Source organism: Glycine soja, chromosome 9 (genome assembly GCF_004193775.1).
Source record: "Glycine soja cultivar W05 chromosome 9, ASM419377v2, whole genome shotgun sequence".
NCBI lineage: Eukaryota > Viridiplantae > Streptophyta > Magnoliopsida > Fabales > Fabaceae > Glycine > Glycine soja.
The window spans coordinates 33986126-34008052 of NC_041010.1; the positions used below are offsets into that span (position 1 = coordinate 33986126).

Here is a 21927-nt window from a genome sequence, read left to right on the forward strand (position 1 = left end):
ATATCCGCAACTTGATCTTGAGTTTTCACATGAGTCAATTCTACTTCTTTCTTGGTAATGCACTCTCTAATGAAATGATACCTTGTATCTATATGCTTACTTCGTTCATGGAACACCGGATTCTTGGCAAGCTCTTGTGCAGATCTATTATCAACATAGATCTTTGTGCTTTCCTTTTGCAACAACTGAAGTTCCTCCAACAATCTTCTTAGCCAAATGGCATGACATGTGCAAGAAGTTGCAGCTACATACTCGGCTTCACAAGTAGAAAGTGTCACAATGCCTTGCTTCTTAGAACTCCATGTAAAAACACAATCACCCATAAAAAATACAAATCCGGTAGTACTTTTTCTATCATCAACATCTCCGGCAAAATCACTATCACAAAATCCCACAAGCTTATAGTTATTGGAGGGAGAATAAAACAATCCAAAATCAATTGTACCTTTCAAGTAACGAAGAATTCTTTTTGCGGCTTTTAGATGAGGAGAGGTAGGAGCCTCCATAAAGCGACACACAACTCCCACCGCATATAGAATATCGGGCCTTGTATTGGTTAGATACCTTAAACTCCCCACAAGACTCTTGAAGATCGTGGAGTCTACCTTCTCTCCTTCATCAAACTTTGATAACTTCAAGCCACCTTCCATAGGGGTGTTCACGGGATTGCAATCAAGCATATTAAATTTCTTCAACACTTCTTTTGTGTACCTTTCTTGTGAGACAAAGATACCATTCTCCGTTTGCTTCACTTCCATTCCCAAGTAATATGACATGAGTCCCATATCTGTCATATCAAATTCACGAGACATGGACTCTTTGAAGTCTTCAAACAAATTTGGGTTATTGCCGGTAAAGATAAGGTCATCCACATAAAGACAAATAAATAAGACATCACCATTATTAAAAGTTTTAACATAAAGAGCATACTCATTTTGACAACGAACAAACCCATTGTCTTGGAAGTACTTGTCAATGCGAGTATTACATGCCCTCGATGCTTGCTTTAGACCATACAACGCCTTGTTCAATTTCAAGACTTTTCCTTCTTGACCTTCGATGACAAAACCCATTGGTTGTTCAACATAGACATCTTCTTCAAGATAGCCATTTAGAAATGCCGATTTTACATCAAGCTGAAAAATTCTCCACTTCATTTGAGCTGCCAAGGAAATAAGAAGACGAATGGTTTCCATGCGGGCAACCGGTGCAAACACTTCATCATAATCAACTCCATATTGTTGCTTATAACCTTTAGCTACAAGTCTTGCTTTGTGTCTCTCAACCTCTCCTTTTGCATTCTTCTTGATTTTGAACACCCATTTGACTCCAATTGCTTCATGACCTTTGGGAAGGCTTGATAACTCCCAAGTGTTGTTCTTCTCAATGGCTTTGATTTCTTCTTCCATGGCCTGTCTCCACCTTTTGTCTTTCATTGCTTCATCAAAGTTTAAGGGTTCACTGTCAACAAAAAGACAAAACAAATCATTTATAACTTCAGTTTCATCATATAATTCTTGAATATTTCTCATTCTTCTTGGCCTTTCACTTGAACTCCCTTCGGAAGATGATGAGGCTTCATTGGTTGAAGGAGTTGGTGAAAGTGCTGGAGTTGAATCATTTGGAGTCAAGGCTTCTTCATCTATTTCTTCAAAGTACGGGAAAAAATCATAAGTGTCTTCTTTCTCCTCCCAATTCCATGTGCCTTCTTCATAGAACTCGACATCTCGGCTCACAATTGTCCTTCCATTGTTTGGATTGTACAATTTGTAGCCTTTTGAACTTGCATCATAGCCAATGAACACATGTTTCTCACTCCGATCATCAAGCTTGAATCTTCCTTGGTCGGGTACATGAGCATATGCAATGCTCCCAAATACTCTCAAGTGATCAACTCTTGGCTTCACTCCACTCCATGCTTCTTGTGGTGTTTGATCTTTGACATTCTTTGTTGGGGAGCGATTGGACAAATAAACGGCACATGCAACAGCTTCGGCCCAAAATTCCTTTGGCATATTTTTAGCCTTCAACATACATCTAGTCATATTAAGAATAGTTCTATTTTTTCTCTCCGCTACCCCATTTTGTTGTGGAGATCTAGGAACCGTTAGAGGGCGACGAATCCCATATTTTTCACAAAATTCATTAAATTCTTTTGATGTGAATTCGCCACCTCTATCGGATCTTAGAGCTTTGATTACATAACCACTCTCCTTTTCCACAAGAGCTTTAAAATTTTTAAAAGCTACAAATGCCTCAGATTTTTGCTTTAGAAAATAAACCCAAGTTTTTCTACTATAATCATCAATAAAAAGCAAGAAATATTTATTGTTACCACATGAAGGAGGATTGATTGGGCCACACACATCGGTGTAAACAAGTTGGAGAGGCTCCTTTGCTCTTGAATTAGCTTCTTTTGGAAAACTCCTTCTTGTATGCTTTCCAAGGAGACATGATTCACACAATTGATTAGGATGGTTGATTTGAGGCATCCCTTTCACCATCTTCTCCTCTCCTAAGGATTTTAGTGCTCCAAAATTCAAGTGCCCAAATCTCATATGCCAACACCATGATTCATCTTTTATGCTAGCCTTCAAACATTTTGCTTCATTGGTTTTAATGTTCAAAGTGAACATTCTATTTCTTGACATAAACACCTTGGCAATCAAATTAGAATTTTTATCTCGAAGCCATAAACAACAATCTTTCATATGAATTTCATACCCCTTTTCAACAAGTTGTCCCAAACTCAAAATATTGCTTTTTAGTTTAGGAACATAGTAAACATCCGTGATTAATTTGTGAGCACCATCTTTTAAAGAAATTAAAATGGTACCTTTTCCTTGGATTTGCACCTTGGAAGAATCTCCAAAAGAAACATTTCCTTTCACCTTCTCATCAAGTTCCACAAATTTCTCTTTGCATCCACACATGTGATTGCTTGCTCCATTGTCAAGATACCATAAGCATTTGTCTTCCTTCTCACCATTATTAAGTGATAGTAGTAGTGTTGACTCTTCAACTTCTTCTTTATCATCAACAAGATTGACCTTCTCTTCAACATTTTTTCTACACTCCCAAGAGTAATGGCCATATTTATGACAATTAAAACATTCAACATTAGATTTATCATACCTCCTTTCATATGCTTTTTCATAATTGTTTCTACCTCTTCCTCTTCCTCTTCCACGACTTCTAGTGGATTGATGGCTCCTCCATTCATTATTGTCAAAATTATCACGATCTCCTCTTCCTCCTCTTCCTTGGCCATGACCACGTCCACGACCACGTCCTCTTCCACGTCCATGTGCTTTTTGACTACTTTCTCCTCCATTTTCTTTCAAAGAAGCTTTGGCTTTGAGGACTTGCTCCAATGGCTCATCATGTCTTCTATTGAACCTTTCTTCATAGGCTTGAAGAGAACCCATCAATTAGTCTACGGTCATTGAGTCTAAATCCTTAGACTCTTCAATAGCACAAACCACATAATCAAATTTAGCGATTAAGGAGCGAAGGATCTTTTCCACCACACGAACATCTTCCATATTTTCTCCATAACGCTTCATTTGGTTCACAATAGCCAACACCTTGTTGCCAAAATCTGAGATAGATTCAGATTCCTTCATATGCAATGATTCAAACTCTCTACGTAGAGTTTGTAGGCGCACCTTTTTTACCTTATCAACACCTTCAAGGGAGGTTTTCAAAATCTCCCATGCTTCTTTGGATGTGGTTGCATTTGACACCAACTCGAACATAGCTTCATCCAAACCTTGATGGATGAAAGTAAGTGCTTGTTGATCCTTCTTCTTCGACTTCAACAAAGTCTCCTTCTCATTTGGTGACAAAATAGCCTCATTTTGAGGTTGGGCATAACCTTTCTCTACAATCTCCCATGCATCTTGAGAACCTAACAAGGCTTTCATGCGACGACACCAATTATCATAATTCTCTTTGGTAAGACGAGGGAATTGAAACATACTCAAGCCATTGCTTGCCATCTCTTAACTCACAAAGTATTTCTCTCTCAACACTCTAGAACTCAAGCTCTGATGCCACTTTGTTGGAAGAAGAAGAAGATTTTATTTCATTTGCCACACAAAATACAAGAGTATGATCCCCTATTTATATTAAAATAGAGTGACTACTCACATAATTTGCTTATTCAAGAATACTAAATGCTCACATAATTACTTATTCAAGACTTTGTAACTCACAACCTTACAACTTTCATCTTCCACAATTTAAGGCTCATAAAACTTGTTATTATTATTTTTCTAATTAATATCTAACAAACATGACCTAGAGAAAATGATGAATTCCTTTTGGTGGGGTTCTAACAATAACCCATCAAAAGGAATCCCTGGCTCAACTAGAAAATTATCCACAAAAAAGGAATTTGGGGGTATTGGTTGTAGACATCTACATGTTTTTAATCTTGTTATGCTAGGAAAGTAAGGTTGGAGATTGTTGACCAACCAAGATACTACTTTATCAAAAGTATTCGAAGTAAAATACTTTCCGTCAGAGAAATTTTTGGAGGCTAATCTAGGCCATAATCCAAGCTATGTTTAACGTAGTATCCATGCTTCAGGGGTAGTTGTAAGACAAAGTATGAGATGGCGTATTGGAAATGGAAACTCTATAAATGTGTGGACTTAACCTTGGTTGCAAAATAGTTCTTGTCCTTTTGTTTCCTCTTCTCCTATTTCAGGTTTGGAAAATCCCACAATGGCAAATCTCATAAACCAATACTTACAAGAATGGAATAAAGACTTGATAAAGGATATTTTTAATGATGATGATTCTGGAAAAATCTTGAGTTTGCCTTTAATACTCACGAATGAACCTAATCTTCTTGCTTGGAGACTCACCAATACTGGAGCTTACACTGTTAAAAGCACTTACCATAAAATCATGGAAGAAATCCTTGACACAAGCCATCTCAAGGTTGCTGGAAATTGGGTACAGATTTGGAAGCTCAATGTCCCTCCAAAGATCAGGAATTTTATTTGGAGACTCCAAAGAAATTGTGTGCCAACCCGACTACGATTCAGGAGAATTGTATCCCATGTTCTTTTGAATGTATTTTCTGTAACTCTGAAATTGAAAATACTTGGCACCTCTTTGTCACTTGTCATAAAGCTTAAGAAATATGGAACCAAACTGAACTTTTTGAAGTCAACCAAAGGCAATCCCAAGTAGTAGAAAGTTTTCACTCTCTTGTGTTTAATCTGTTGGAGCAACTAGATGAACCAAGAAGAGAGTGTTTCTCAATGTCCTTGTGGTGCATATGGACCCGTAGGAATGAGGCATTGTGGATATAGATTGCCAAACCTCCTGATATTTCTTTTGATGCAATTATGAACTACCACTCTCAATAGCAAGCAGCACGCACAACAACACTCTCCAACCAAGCACCACCAACACTAGACCAAGGTATAAAATGGAGGAGTCCACCTCCAAACGTCATCAAGTGCAACCTGGATGCGGCATTTTTCACTAAGACAACTTGGTTTTACGACATTCCGTTAGTTTTTGAAGCAGAAACATGGGCACTATATCAAGCAATTCAGTCATCCATTCAATTGCAACTCAACCATGTGATTTTTGAAATAGACTCAAAGATGGTAGTGTTGGAAGTGCACGTTCACCTCCACGTTCTTTTAATTAATTAATTTTATTATTTTTGAAAAAATTAGTTATTTTGAATCTGGTCCATTTTCCATCCACATTCATCCCATATCTTTGCAAAATATATTTGCAACCACCTTCAGTAACAAATCACGTACCCATCATCTCACGTACTGATAACTTCTTATCTCACGTCTGATAACTTCCTATCTCACGTTCTGATAACAAGTTGAGAGAGCTCTGTGATGGACAGACTCTATAAATAGGATGGGGTGCTCTCAGTTTTGTATCACCAAACCCACTTCTCTATTCAGAAAAAATACACCATCTATTCAGAGTGAGTAAGGGTCTGGAAGAACAAAACTGTCTTTCAGGTTTGTGTGTGAGCCGCTTCCCGTTCGATTTGCAATGACTGGAGGTACGCTTGTAATTCCTTTTAATTTCCGTTGTTTGATCTAAATATGCTATTTAAATTTATTTGCATGTTTAGATCAGTGTATGTATATTTTTACATTTGGTATCAGAGCCTATTTGTACCTCTGTCTTGCTTATTGGGTCGTTCCTATGTGGAGTTTATTTTCTGAGTATATGGGTGTTATGTTTTAAGCCTCCTTAATTCAAAATAACATCAAAATTAGGAATGATGTGAGTTTTCTAATTTTTCTATGATTTAAAACGTATTTTTGGGTGTCTAAAATGTATATAATGTGTGGGTTTTTCGAAATTGAGGTAATAATATTTTTTTTTTTACCACTGCTGGAGGTTGAAGACGAAGTCTTGTGGGTTTTGTTTACTGTGTTGGAATTGTTAATATACATTTTAAATTAACAATATTAATCAAAGCATGACTTGGTCTAGTGGTAGATGTGATGTGTATTACCTCATTGTTCTGGGTTCGAATCTCGTTGCTGCCTTTGTTATTTGTTTTCGTTTTAATTAATTAAAAGGAAGTATAAATGAAACGAAAACGCCTTATGCTGGTTTCGAACCCTCACCCTACATGCATGAAAGGACTCCCTTTGCCGCTAAGCTACTGCAACTTAATTGTTTATTAACTGCAGTTCACGTGTATTTATAACTTCTGAAGGATAAATCATTTATGCACAAACTGTTTAAAAATTATTTGTCTCTTAAGTTATGTTGAACATGCAATATTATGTTAAATACTGGTATGCATTGGATTTAATCCTTTAAAGTTTATTACATGTTTAATGAATATACGTGCAATGTTATTTTGAATTGGTATACATGTAATTTTTATGATTCAATATTGAGCACATTTGCATTATTAAGTATGTTTATGCAAGGATTATTTTTTAATGTTAAGTGATTAATATAATTTTATTAAATTAGAGAATAGCCACAGCATCTTTAATTGAGTAAAATTATATACTAAATTTATAATCACATTAGAAATATTAATTGTGATTAATCATATGTAATGTAACGAAATCTACCCACAGGAATTTTGTTATATTTGTATGATTAATTAGGATAAAATATTAAATTATATTTCTTAATTTACCCACAGGAATTAAGGAAAAGAACATGATTTAATAGTTTTATCATAAAGTTGCATGATGAATCTAATTGAGTAGGACTTTAGCCCACAGGCAAGTTTTGTGTCACTAGATTCATATATTGAGACATGATTTGCATTGGCAAAACATGACATTTGTTTAGTCTCAAATTTTCTTAATGAGCATGTGTGTTTGTTTGCAGTTTCACAATCTATGAATATTTCTTGTGACCTTCCCATTTTGAAAGGTGATAATTATAAGGTTTGGAAGGAAAGAGTTCTCCTTCATTTGGGCTGGATGGATATTGACTATGCTATAAGGAAGGATGAGCCACCAGCTATTACTGAAACTAGCGAACCTGATGCTGTTGATCTTTATGAAAAGTAGGAGAGATCTAATCGTCTCTCCGTTATGTTCATAAAAACCAACATATCCGCTAGTATCCGGGGTTCAGTTGACCAGTATGATAAGGTCAGAGATCTGTTGAAAGCCATTGATGAACAGTTTACAACCTCTGAGAAGTCACTTGCTAGCACACTCATTATGCAATTCTCTTCCATTAAGCTTACTGGAACGAGAGGTGTGCGTGAACATATCATGCGCTTAAGGGACATAGTGGCTCAGTTGAAAACCTTGGAAGTTACCATGTCTGAATCCTTCCTGGTACATTTCATTTTGTGCACCCTACCTCAACAGTATACACCCTTCAAAATCTCCTACAACACACATAAGGATAAATGGTCTATTAATGAATTGATGACCATGTGTGTTCAAGAAGAGGAGAGATTGATAATGGAAGAGGGTGAGAAGGTAAATTTGACTACTTCTAATTCTGGAAAGGATAGGAAGAAGTCTGTAGGCACCAATAAAGGAAAGATTCCGACTCAACCAACAATTAAAAAGGAGTCAAAGTGTTTCTTCTGTAAAAAGAAAGGACACATGAAGAAGGACTGCCCCAAATTTAAAAGTTGGTTTGAGAAGAAAGGTACACCATTTGCCTTTGTTTGTTATGAATCTAATATGATTAATGTGAATCATAATACATGGTGGATTGACTCTGGTTCTACAATCCATGTTTCTAATACCTTGCAGGGTATGGAAAGCCTAAGGAAGCCAGTGGGAAGTGAGCAGTGCATCTACTCAGGGAGTAGGATGAGCTCACATGTAGAGGCCATTGGAACGTGCGTCTTAGTCTTAAGTAGTGGCTTTAAATTACATTTGGAGAAAGTTTTTTATGTTCCTAGTTTCTATAAAAACTTAATTTCTGTTTCTAAACTTGCACCTTTGGGATTTTATTTTAATTTTACAGACTTTGGTTTTAATTTACTAAATAAATCTAAAATTATTGGTTGTGGTCAATTGGTTGATGGTCTTTATTCGATTGAATTGCAAAATGATGCTACTTCTATGCACGTTTCTATTGGGTTAAAACGATGTATTGTGAATGAAGAATCCTCTATGTTGTGGCACCGGAGATTAGGACATATCTCTATTGAAAGAATCAAGCGATTAGTAAATGAAGGAGTACTTAGTACTTTGGATTTCGCTGATTTTGAGACTTGTGTAGATTGCATTAAGGGTAAGCAAACTAACAAGTCTAAAAAGGGTGCAAAGAGGAGTTCTAATTTATTAGAAATCATACATACAGACATATGTTGTCCAGACATGGATGCAAATAGTCCGAAATACTTCATAACCTTTATAGATGATTATTCACGATATATGTATCTCTACTTACTTCATTCTAAGAATGAAGCTTTAGATGCCTTTAAAGTTTTTAAGGCTGAAGTTGAGAAACAATGTGGAAAACAAATTAAGATCGTGAGATCAGATAGAGGTGGGGAGTACTATGGTAGATACACAGAGGATGGACAAGCACCAGGTTCATTTGCGAAATTTCTTCAAGAACATGGGATTGTTGCCCAATACACTATGCCTGGTTCTCCGGATCAGAATGGTGTGGCAGAACGAAGAAATCGAACCTTATTAGACATGGTGAGAAGCATGAGGAGTAATGTAAAGCTTCCTCAATTTTTGTGGATTGATGCTCTTAAGACGGCTGCGTATATATTAAACCGAGTTCCAACCAAGGCTGTCTCAAAGACACCTTTTGAATTATTCAAGGGTTGGAAACCAAGTTTGCGACATATACGCGTTTGGGGATGCCCGTCTGAAGTAAGAATCTATAATCCACAAGAGAAGAAACTAGACCCTAAGACTATTACTGGGTATTTCATTGGATATGCTGAAAGGTCTAAAGGGTATAGGTTCTATTGTCCATCCCACAACACTAGGATTGTGGAATCAAGGAATGCAAAGTTTCTTGAAAATGACTTGATCAGTGGGAGTGATCAATTTCAGAACATTTCTTCTGAAAGGGATCACTGTGAAGCTGAACCTTCTGGGACAAGTAATAGGTTGGTAGTCATTCCCACCCCTCAAGTTAAAATGGGTGTTAGACAACCAGTGATTGAAGTTCCACAAGCTGTTGAAAGTGATCATGTAGATCGAGTTGTTTGTGAGGAACAACATGATGATATTGAACAAACTGGTGAAGAACCAGTTGAACAAGTTCCTCAGCAAGATGACCAAACAACATTAAAAAGATCTACTAGAATAAAAAAGACAGCAATTCCTAGTGATTATGTAGTGTACCTACAAGAATCAGACTACAACATTGGAGCCGAAAATGATCCTGAGACGTTTTCACAAGCCATGAGTTCTAAGGAATCAAATTTGTGGTATAATGCTATGAGGGATGAGATGGATTCTATGGCATCTAACCAAGTTTGGGATCTCGTTGAGTTGCCTGTTGGTGTAAAAGCCATCGGATGTAGATGGGTCTTCAAAACAAAGAAAGACTCAAAAGGCAACATTGAGAGACATAAGGCAAGACTTGTTGCTAAAGGATTCACTCAAAGAGAAGGAATCGATTACAGAGAGACCTTTTCCCCTGTATCTAAGAAAGACTCTCTTCGAGTAATTCTGGCATTAGTAGCTCATTTTGATCTTGAGCTGCATCAAATGGATGTGAAAACGGCGTTCCTGAATGGTGATCTAGAAGAAGAGGTTTACATGAAACAACCTGAGGGATTCTTATCCAGTGTATGGTTGAAGAGTTTCATATCTGGCCTTAGAGTTGTGGACTCTATTTCTAGGCCATTAAAGTTGTATTGTGACAATTTTGCTGCGGTGTTTATGGCTAAAAATAACAAAAGTGAAAGTCGAAGTAAGCACATCGACATCAAGTACTTAGCCATAAGAGAACGTGTTAAAGAAAAGAAAGTGGTCATTGAACACGTCAACACTGAGTTAATGATTGCTGATCCTTTAACTAAAGGCATGCCACCAAAGAATTTTAAGGATCATGTAGTACGAATGGGACTTGGTTCCATGATATAATTTCATTGTACGTACATTTATTATTTTCAATGAAACTCTTATTCAGTTAGATATTTTCTCATATCGTTTTGTGCACATATTTATTTATTTCGAGAAAAATCATTCGGTTTAGATATAGAATAAACATATGGTTTATTCATTAAGTTGAGAGCTAGTGTTGAGAGACTTGATATATTGTGGTACATGGAAGATACTACTCATCATCAGAGGACCTATCGCCATGACTCATATATTATGTTTCTTGTTACGGTTGATGTTGGGTTAAATGGACCAAGTGGGAGAATGTTGGAAGTGCATGTTCACCTCCACGTTCTTTTAATTAATTAATTTTATTATTTTTGAAAAAATTAGTTATTTTGAATCTGGTCCATTTTCCATCCACATTCATCCCATATCTTTGCAAAATATATTTGCAACCACCTTCAGTAACAAATCACGTACCCATCATCTCACGTACTGATAACTTCTTATCTCACGTCTGATAACTTCCTATCTCACGTTCTGATAACAAGTTGAGAGAGCTCTGTGATGGACAGACTCTATAAATAGGATGGGGTGCTCTCAGTTTTGTATCACCAAACCCACTTCTCTATTCAGAAAAAATACACCATCTATTCAGAGTGAGTAAGGGTCTGGAAGAACAAAACTGTCTTTCAGGTTTGTGTGTGAGCCGCTTCCCGTTCGATTTGCAATGGCTGGAGGTACGCTTGTAATTCCTTTTAATTTCCGCTGTTTGATCTAAATATGCTATTTAAATTTATTTGCATGTTTAGATCAGTGTATGTATATTTTTACAGGTAGCAGACAATTTAAATAAACAGATTTCATCTCATGCTCCTTTATCATCTCTCATAAGAAAATATCGTGATAGTTTAAAATTGATTCCAAACTCAAGGGCAAGCTTTGTAAGATGACAAGCCAATCTTGTTGCTTACACTTTAACAAGAACCTCATGATTTCATGCTCACAGTCGGATCTTTGATACCACTCTCACTTGTATCCATGTTCTACTTATGAATGAAATACCATTATCTTATGTTTCTTAAAAAAAATTATATTTTATATCTTTTTTCACTATTAAAGCATTTATTAAATTTTCATCTTACCTTTGTTTTTTTTTAAAAAAAAACCCTAACTTCTATTATTAAAAAAACCTAACTTCTATTTTTTATATATATTTTATGCTTTTTTACCCTTAAAGTGTTTATTAAATTTCCATCATCTTATTACCGGTTACCATTGAAGTCATTTTGCCGCTACACTCACAGCTATTGAACAAAGAGAGGAACACAATCTACACAATTTTTCTTTTCTATAAAAATGTTGAGCCTAAACATGCAAACAATTAATTTTTCTCCCGTCGTTCATTTTCAGGAAGCCTGAATTTAATTACTACCTCATTCATTCATTCTCTAATTTCTCCCACTGCTTTTTGCATCCCCTTTCTTCCATGCGCACGAACATGAAGTCGCACGTGGCCATGTCTGGAACAGCTACCAAGTATTCCTGCTTGAAAAAGGGTTGCGCGCGCTTCAACCCACGAACAGAACTGTTGCAAACTTGCAAGTCGCAACTCGATGGTTCTCTAATCTCTATATGGATTATTATGGACTATGGTACTTGAGTTTTAAATGAAAAATCAATTTAGTATTTTCAAAATAAAACGGAAAGCTAAGATTAACTTAACGTCTTAGTTTTTTTTTTTTTTTTTTGCTTACAACGTCTTAGTATTTTAATTATTTTTTTAAAGGAATATTTCAATTATTTATAACAACATATAGAGGGAACATTTTCTCGATAGCTTAAAGTAATTATTATAAAGAATAATAATTTTCAATTGTAAACAATTCATGATTAATTGTTTTTATTATCAATTCATGATTAAATGACACTAAAAAAAAACTTTACACTTAATTTAATTTTTATAAAAAAATAAATTTGGTCAAAGTAATTTATTAATTTCCTGATTTTTATTTACGTACCAACTTAAAAATTTTGTCCTTATGTTAGAATATTTTGTTTCCAACACTAAATCATTCATTTTATAATTGTTGTGGGTGATAGAGTTTTGTCTCTCCCGTTAGGTAGTGTTACGACACCGTTGGTTTCAGTCTCATGCGAGTACGTGACTAAGTAACAGATACTTAGTTGCATGTCTACCTGACTTACTTGGTCCATTACACAGATTTTCCTTAAGACAGTTGTCTAGATCTACCTAGTGTTTGTGTCTTGTGGAATGTGCCATTGGTGTTAAATATTTGTAAGTATTTTAAAAGTTAACAAGAAATAAGTTTTACACTGTACTTGAATGAGGAATCATTATATCTATTTTATTTTGAAATGTATTTTATCCAAATAATTTTATGGGACGGGTTTATAATGCGATAATTAATTTAACATTTCATGTGAAGCAAGTGTATTTTATCAGAAAAAATGGTTTAATAAAACTTAAAATATCATTTTAATAGATTTTTAAAACAATTAAATTTTCAATTATGCAATTAACATATAAATATAATTAATTATTAAATATATGCAACAACCCCTACGTACTCTTAATTTTTTATTAGCCAAATAGAATATTATGACATACTCACTCACAATCAATCAATCATCTTCATCTATAACCGGGGGAAATAGTATTTGTAGGGAAAAGGAAAACTAAAGTTAATCAAGTTATATGCCAAATATATACAGTTCAAGTCTCATAAGAGGAACCGAAAGTAACCTAATTAACCTACCCATCTCTGTCTCTCCCATCATAGTCTGGGAGGAGAAGTATCACTGTTGCTTGGTAAGAGGGCGTACGTGGCATTCAGTTTTTTATTTTTATTTTTTAGAATATGCTATTGAAATATCATGGTGTCATTTTATTTAATACCTCTCAATAGTCTATAGTCCTAACTTCTGTCCTTGCAGATTTTATTAGCGAATTGAAGCAAAATATCTTATAAATGATGAAGATATTTGTCATCACATGTGCTGAATGGCTGGCACAGCTTCAGACATTACGCCAAAATGAGATGAAACCAGGGATCAGCCGCTAGGTCCTGGTGCATTGGAGAATTTGATTTCAAATGTACTTCAAATTTGATTTGATTATTATTATGAAGCGACCGAATTAAGGTTGGAACTTGGAAGTTTTGTTTGCTGATGGGGAATTAGGCCTTCTTCGGTTGGAAAGACAGAAATAAATTATCAAAGATGAAAATAGAGTGATATTTTTTGGTTCGTGTGATTTTCGAGTGAATAAAATTATAATTTTTTTTTCTTTTCTAATTACAGTAAAATCAATTTTTTTTCTTCAAAAATATCTATTTTCTAACACACAAAAATTGATTTTCTTTGACTTTTAGACAAAAATAATCGATTTTCTAAATAAAAATATCATGTTTTAAAAAAATTATCTCTCACATATTTTTCTTAAACTAAACAACATATTAATTTATTTTTTAAAAAAATTATTTCTCTTCTATTTTTAGCTGATATTTCTCTTCTTTAAACCAAACAAACCCTAAGTTAAGTAATGATAGATTTGAATAACTTGCAAGATTCCAGGCAGGTACAAATTTTCATCGGCTATTGTATGAACAAAATTATTTATAAAGTATTTGAACACAACTTGGGTTTTTTACAACCCACCAATTTCCCTTTCTGCTTTAAACTTTGAAACACGTGAACGAACGATTGGTATTTTGCAAACAAAAAACGAAATATATGCGAAAATTCAAGAAAATAGTTTATAACAAATATAGAAGTATTTTCAAAACATCTCATATTTTAAATTTTATCTTTTTTTAAAAAAAATCTATTTAAATTGCTCAACCTTAATTATTTATCTAAATGTTAGTGGTTCAAAACTACAAGCCTTATATATAAAAAATTTTAAATTATAAATTTAAGCCTTATTATATCATATTAAAATAATAGTTAATCAATATAATTTTATAAAATTCTTATCTGTTTAAATTATTTTTATATAATAAAATAAAACTATAGTATTTAACAATTAATGTAGAATTCTCTTATATATTTCACTCTGTTTTTACTTAAAATATGCAATCTCATGATTACTTAATTTACTTACATATTTTTTATTTGTAGGAATCAAATACATTTCTCAAGAGTTTATAACAATTTATGAATTATCTTCAATCAACTAAATTAGATTTATTTAATTTTTTATTTATTTAAATTTAAAATAATCAAGGAATAGAGAAAATATTCTTGTGTAGGCAATACCTACCACATCCCTCTTACACAACCAACTAAAAATTGACAAGTGATAAAATATAAATAAAAAAATATTATTTGATAATTAGTTTCAATTTGATTCCTCCTCCTAATAAAGAAATGATATAATTAATTTTCTTTGATAAAAATTTGATCTTATAAAAATATCTTAAATAATAAAAAAATCAATTTTCTCTTATGATCTTTTATTTATTTATGTAAATAAAACACAATACGTAACAAACTAACTAAACCAATCAATCAACCAACTGATTAACCCAGAAATTTTATTAATATATTTTTTTATCTATTTTTAATAGATTGTTTAATTTTTTTTTAAAACATCGTATTTAATCATTACATAAAATTTTATTAAATTAAAAATCCAACTTATTAATAGAGAAAATAATTATATAAGTCCGATGTAGATCTCACATCTCTTACACCATGCTTAAATATAAATATCTATCTTTCATTTTTATCATTTTTATTTTCATCCTCAATCAAACACACCAATAGAAGAAAAAAAAAGATTTTATAAAAAGTTAGGCCATCCTTGTTATTATTGTCAAAATAAAAAAGATAACAACTCAGCTTTATTGCTTTATTTAAAAAACAAAGAAAATAAAGATAAACACTAGCATAATTTTTTTTATTCTTTTTAGAAGAAAAAAAAAAGTATAGAAGTTTCTTGAATTAAGAAGAACCGTAGAAGCGATCCTTACCATGTCGCAAGAGTTTCACACCCATCAACATGGAAACCAATGTAGTTATTATTATTTTATTAAAATAAAAAATACAAATCCGTCATTCACATGGAACTTTCTCGACATAAGATGTAACGCAGTAGCTTCTCGCCCCTTTCTTTCTATTTTTTCCCCTAGCTTTCTCTCTCTCTCTCCTTCATCCTTATATTTCCAACGGAACCTTCTAGAACCACCATAACATCATTCTGCCCTTCCCTCGCGTTTCAACACCGATAACCCGCAAAAATCTCCATTGATCTGCGCCTCCTGTTCCATGGCAAAGCTGCCTGTGGAATACAACGGCGACTGCGCCACCACCGCCTCAGCATCCGCCTCCGCAGCCGCGGAGTCTCAGAGATCCATTCCCACGCCGTTTCTCACCAAAACCTTTCAACTCGTCGACGACCAATCCATCGACGATGTTATTTCCTGGAACGACGACGGATCAACGTTTATCGTCTGGAACCCTACCGTCTTCGCCAGAGACTTGCTTCCTAAATATTTCAAACACAACAATTTCTCTAGCTTCGTTCGCCAGCTCAACACTTACGTAATTATTTCTATTCAACTCTCTTTTTTATTCTTTTGCTTAGGTTTTGATGATTTTGAATTTTATTTCTGAAATTTGTTTATAATTTTGCTTGGTTTGCAGGGATTCAGAAAAGTTGTACCTGATCGGTGGGAGTTCTCGAACGAGTATTTCCGCCGAGGCGAGAAGCGGCTTCTGTGCGAAATTCAGCGGCGGAAGATCTCCTCGCCGGCGTCGTCTCCGACGGCGCCGGCGACGGTTTCGGTCACTGCGCCGATGCCGTTGACTGCGATACCGATCATATCGCCGTCGAACTCCGGCGAGGAGCAGGTGACGTCGTCGAACTCATCGCCGGCGGAGCTTCTCGACGAGAACGAGCGACTGAGGAAAGAGAACGTTCAGTTAACGAAAGAGCTCGCGGAGATGAGATCGCTCTGCAACAATATTTATTCTCTCATGTCAAATTATGCAAACGCCAACGGAAAAGGAAACAGCAACGGCAGTTACAAAACTAAAGGCGGCGCCGGTGTCGCGCACGGAAGTTTAGAGTCCGGCATGACGGCGGTGAAGCTGCTGGATTTGATGCCGGTGATGCGAAGCTCCGATGAGGACGCGGCGGAGATGGCGCCGGAGGAGATGAATCCGAAGCTGTTTGGTGTGGCGATTGGAGCGAAGCGAGCGAGAGAGGGAGGAGGTGGTGGAGATTGTGGAGGTGGAGGAGAGGAAGATACGCTGCTGCGCCTGCATCACGCGGGTTCTGCGGACGTGAAATCTGAGCCGTTGGATTTCCAGAACCATCGCGAGAATCAGAAAACGCCGTGGTTGAGTCCGTGTTACAGGACAAATCAAAGAGTGTGCAACTGACACGCGGCGACGGTTAAGCAAAGGAAACATTTTAGATTAGATTACGTAGTGGCGTAGGGAATCCGAGACCGGCACGCGGAGACGTCACGTGCGTCGTTTAACCGTTTGGGACCGATTCCCAGAAGTTTCTCAGAAGTCGGAGGAAAACGATACTTTGTAGTCCTTTTTTCTTCTCTCTCTCTTTTTTTTTTATATAAATATATTTTTTTTGTTGCATGAAATTGGACTTGGACTGTAGCTATGCCTTTGAGGGTAGTGTTAAATATTTCATTTAGTTCTATAAATTATTTTACTTGCCAGGGAAAACTCAAGATTCATATTCATGTGAATATATTTAATAGTTTTATACTATGGTGCATAGTGACTCGTTTGCGTTTTGTTTTTTTTGCTTTTGCTTTTTCCTCTCTTTCTACTATGAATAAACTTTGCAATGCAAACAGAATAAAGTAATCAAACAAAATAATAATAATCTTTGGAATGTTATTATTTTAAACATTCAGCCATTGAGGATTAGAAAGGTTAAAGTTTTTAATTATTTTTGGCACGCATCGAAAGTACTTTGGAATGTTTCTATGGATATTCCACGTGGATAATAAGTTAATATTTTCACGATGTATATGGTAAATTCAATTGAGCTTGTCACAAGAAATTAATGGGTATAAAAGTGGGGTTTTTTTTTTTTTAGGTAAGTACACCTTCTTTTTCCAATTTTTTTTGTCAAAATATACCTATTTAAATTATACCAATTTTCATCATCATTGGGAAGTCCAAGTGGGGACTGGTCACTCCTCTTCTGTACAGTGCATCCTTTTTTTTATATTAATTTGTATTTTTTTAATTTTTATTTTAATTTAAATTATTAAAATAATATAAATATTATATTATATAAATATATTTTTAATTGATTTTAAAAATAATTTTTTATTAAATAATTTTTTTTATTTTTTTATAAATTTTTAAGAGATATATATAGATAAAGAAAAAGGTAAAATTTAGAAAAAATTATAGTATAATTTCTTAGTTACAAAGTAGAATCAGTCATACAGGAAAAAGAAATTTATGACATAATAGACGATCATCCAGTGACTAGTCATCGTCTTGGTCATTGAAGGTAAAATGTTGTGATAATGAGATCAAATATATTAAATATATTTAAGTATCTCTAGTAACGGTTTCATTAAGCAAGACCTCAAATTAAGAGTAAAAAAACAAATATGTTTCTTGCCCTTAAAACAATATTTAAGTGGTCATCTTATGAAATTTTTTAACGTCAAAGAATTAAAAAAAATAATATATCGTGCACCAGTTCTGTGGACAACCACCTTAAAATAAGAGCATAAAATCGAAAAAACTATGATTTGGATCCTTGCAACTATGCTTAAGTGTTCATGTTCTGCATTTTTTTTAAAATTATGTCTAACACAATAATGATATTCGTGACACACTTTTTCCATAGTTTGAATGTCAAAAAATTCAAAAAAAAAAATATCGTGCACCAGTTGCATGGAAAACCATCTCAAAATAGGAGCACAAAATCGAAAAAACTACGATTTGGACCCTTGCAACTATGCTTAAGTGCTCATATTCTGCATTTTTTAAAATTATGTCTAACACATTAATGATATATGTGACACACTTTTTTCATAGTAACATAACTGTCGAAATTCACAACACTTGCAATTTATACTAGAATGTTTGAAAAAATTAAATGTCTCACAAGCAAAACTGACATAAAATAGTTACCAAGAAAAAATCATAGTCCAAATTTACAATACTCTAAAATTTGCAAACGTCTCTAAAAATTAAATGTCTCATCAACAAAATTGACATAAAATGGATAACTCGGAATTATTTTTTTCACTCTAAAAATTATAATGGATGTTTGCTGCATCAGTTACCAGGGAAAAATTACAGTCCAAATTGACAACACTCTACAATTTGCACACGTTTCTAAAAAGTTAAATGTCTCATCAGCAAAACTAACATGAAATGGACAACTCAGAAGAATTTCTTTATTCACTCTGAAAATTATAATGGACGTCTACTGCATCAGTTACCAAGGAAAAATCAACATTGAATTCCAGAGAAGCCTTTAGTAGGAAAACTGACATGCATTAGTTACCAGGGAAAAATCACCATTGGATTTCAGAGAAGCTTTTATAATACTCTAGAATTTGCATATGTCTCTAAAAATTAAATGTCTCACTAGCAAAACTTACATGAAATGGACAGCTCAGGATTTCTTTTTTCACTTTGAAAATTATAATAGATGTCTGCTGCATCAGTTAGTCGGGAAAAATCAACATTGGATTCCAGAGAAGCCTTTACAATACTCTAGAATTTGCATACGTCTCTATAAATTAAATGTCTCACCAGCAAAATTGACATTAAATGGACAACTTAGAATTTCTTTTTCCACTCTGAAAATTATAATGGATGTTTGTTGCATTAGTTACTAGGAAAAAATCACAGTCCAAATTGACAACACTCTATAATTTGCACACGTTTCTAAAAAATTAAATGTCTCATCAGCAAAATTAACATGAAATGGAAAACTCAGAAGAATTTCTTTTTTCACTCTAAAAATTATAATGGACGTCTACTGCATCAGTTACATGGGAAAAATTAACACTGGATTCCAGAGAAGCCTTTAGTAGGAACACAATTCTAACCTTATGAGATTCCAATACATATCAACAGGGTAAAATGCTCGTACAACTATAAATAACACCAAACACCCTCAATACAACCGCACAATTTTACACAACATACCTTCATAAACCAAATTCAATCTTAATACTATGTCATTTTTGAGAGAAACAAACACTCAGACCATTGCTAACTCAAGATTAACCTTCATTTTTTCAAATGGATCAATCACTCACAACCAAACTGGTGTTTTTTTTCAAAGTCTCACTCCAACACTAATGCGAGTTCCTAATGACTGTTCTTTTGAGACACTCAAGAGTAGAACGCACAACACCCTCCAGCTAACCAACGATCAATTATTGGATAAAATTTACTATCGACAACCATTCATAGATGCAGGTCTGTAATTTTTTTTAAATCTCTACAATTGAAAAATGATGATGTTTACACAATGTTAAGGCGCAATGAGCAATACTCGTGTGTTGACCCTATAGAATTATTATGTACCATCACTCCTACTCATGATGCAATTATGTATTACAACGGGAAGTGGAACATACCACACCAAGGTGGATTTTTGGGTTACTCTTTCACTGGAACAAATCTAATAAGATTTGACATTCCTTTAGGATGTAACATGAACAAACTCAAGGATTTAATCAAGTAAGTTGCACCTATGGGGGTTTCCCCTTATGAAATTCACGAATCACAGTTGGTCAGACGATTGTTCTTTCGACACTCAGACCATGCTAAGTATTCAAAAAATTTAATCGAATATGAAATAACATAATTGAAAAATGACGAAGATATGCTAAAGGTGTTAGTACAGTCCAACTATTGAAAACGATTTTGTCCAATAAAATTTTTAGTTATTTTTAACAAACCAGTAACCGAAATAGAAGAAGACATGTCTCTTGCACAACATCTTTCAAATTATCATTAGTTTCATCATATTTACGTTGCAATTGTATTTTTTAATATGTTTCGTTATTTTTGGCTATCATCTCAGTTATCACACTTTTTAATTTTATGTCTATTGTATAAGAAAGATATATCAATTATTTATTCACTGTATTTTTTAATTTGTTTTAATACTACTAACTAATTTTCTCATTTTTTAATTAACGTACATAACAAATTAGCTAAATTTATGTGTCGTTGACATTTAGCTAAATTTCACTGTCTCGTTGGGGCTATTTTAGACATGTCTTGTTGGGGCTGTTTTACAAACAATTTCCCAGATTAGGGCTCTTTCCAAAGTATTTCCCAAGGGGTGCTATTTTTGCACGTACCCAGCATGGGACGCGCCAGTACTGTTGGCGACTTCTTGCATGGCGGACACGTGTCGAAGGCTGGAGGGACGCGCCAACTTGGTTGGCGATTTCAGCATGGGATGCACTAGAATAGATGGCGAATTCTTGCATGGCGGGCACGTGTCTTGCAAAACGCCAGTGTTGTTGGCGCTTTGTGCCTGTTGTGAAGTCCCGTCAACACTGCAGCAGCAGAAGCTAGGTGCAGCAGGGGAAACACAACACCCATTGGCGATTTATGCCTGCTGAAGTCGCTGATGCCATTGGCGCTTTGCCTTGTTCTTCGTTTATAAATTGGGTTATGGCCTTCAATTCTTTGTCTGCATTCCTTGCTCCTTGCTTTTGAGTTTGCTTGTTATCCGAGAGAGTGAAATACTTGTGTGGAGAGAGAACTGCTTGGTTGGTGTTGTTCTTGTTGGTGTTCTTCCATTTTCCTAAAAACTTGTAAGTTATATATTGAATCTTTTGTATGTTTTTATTTATATAGATGTTTATATTCTGATAATAAAATGGTTTTAGGTAGTGTAAGATAATAATTTTGTATAGTTTAGTTTCAATTCTTAATGTTATAGGGTAGATTATATTTAGTTTAAATTTTTTATATGGTAAATTAGGAATAATTTTTTATATGGTAAATTAGGAATAATTTTATATGATAGATTAAGTTTAGTTGAAATTTTTTATATAATAGATTAGGAATAGTTTTAGGTACCATAATTTAATAATTTTAGATTAGGAATAATTTTAGGTACCATAACTTATTAAGTTTAGATTAGCTTTAGTTTAAATTTTGTATATGGTAGATTACATTTAGTTTAAATATTTGATATCATAGATTAGGAATAATTTTATGTATTGTAAATTATTAATTTAAAAATAGGTCTGAATTAATTTTTTTATATTACGTTAATTTTAATTATTATTAGTTTCATATGTTATGTTTAAATTAGAATAGTTTTACGTATTTTAAATTATTGATTTTCTATGTTAAATTATTTTACTCGTAATTATTTGAAATCATTAATTTTGTATATGGTAGA

General features: G+C 34.1%; 2 protein-coding genes across 2 annotated transcripts; both read left to right on the plus strand.

The window, feature by feature from the left end:
• The first annotated feature begins 7521 nt into the window (after nucleotides 1-7521).
• LOC114425615 lies at nucleotides 7522-8395 on the plus strand. The gene is made up of 2 exons (XM_028392554.1): nucleotides 7522-8139; nucleotides 8247-8395. The coding sequence occupies exons 1-2, from the start codon at nucleotides 7566-7568 to the stop codon at nucleotides 8279-8281; spliced, it is 609 nt and encodes a 202-aa protein (XP_028248355.1). The 5' UTR covers nucleotides 7522-7565; the 3' UTR covers nucleotides 8282-8395.
• Nucleotides 8396-15548: 7153 nt separating this feature from the next.
• Nucleotides 15549-17234, plus strand: LOC114368084 (heat stress transcription factor B-2a-like). The gene is made up of 2 exons (XM_028325441.1): nucleotides 15549-16085; nucleotides 16188-17234. The coding sequence occupies exons 1-2, from the start codon at nucleotides 15810-15812 to the stop codon at nucleotides 16926-16928; spliced, it is 1017 nt and encodes a 338-aa protein (XP_028181242.1). The 5' UTR covers nucleotides 15549-15809; the 3' UTR covers nucleotides 16929-17234.
• Nucleotides 17235-21927: the final 4693 nt, after the last annotated feature.

Coding starts and splice junctions, on each gene's coding strand:
- LOC114425615 (XM_028392554.1), top strand. CDS start 7,566: ATGTTCATAAAAACCAACATATCCGCTAGTATCCGGGGTTCAGTTGAC. Junction 8,140..8,246: donor AAGTTGGTTTGAGAAGAAAG/GTACACCATTTG, acceptor AATACCTTGCAG/GGTATGGAAAGCCTAAGGAA.
- LOC114368084 (XM_028325441.1), top strand. CDS start 15,810: ATGGCAAAGCTGCCTGTGGAATACAACGGCGACTGCGCCACCACCGCC. Junction 16,086..16,187: donor TTCGCCAGCTCAACACTTAC/GTAATTATTTCT, acceptor CTTGGTTTGCAG/GGATTCAGAAAAGTTGTACC.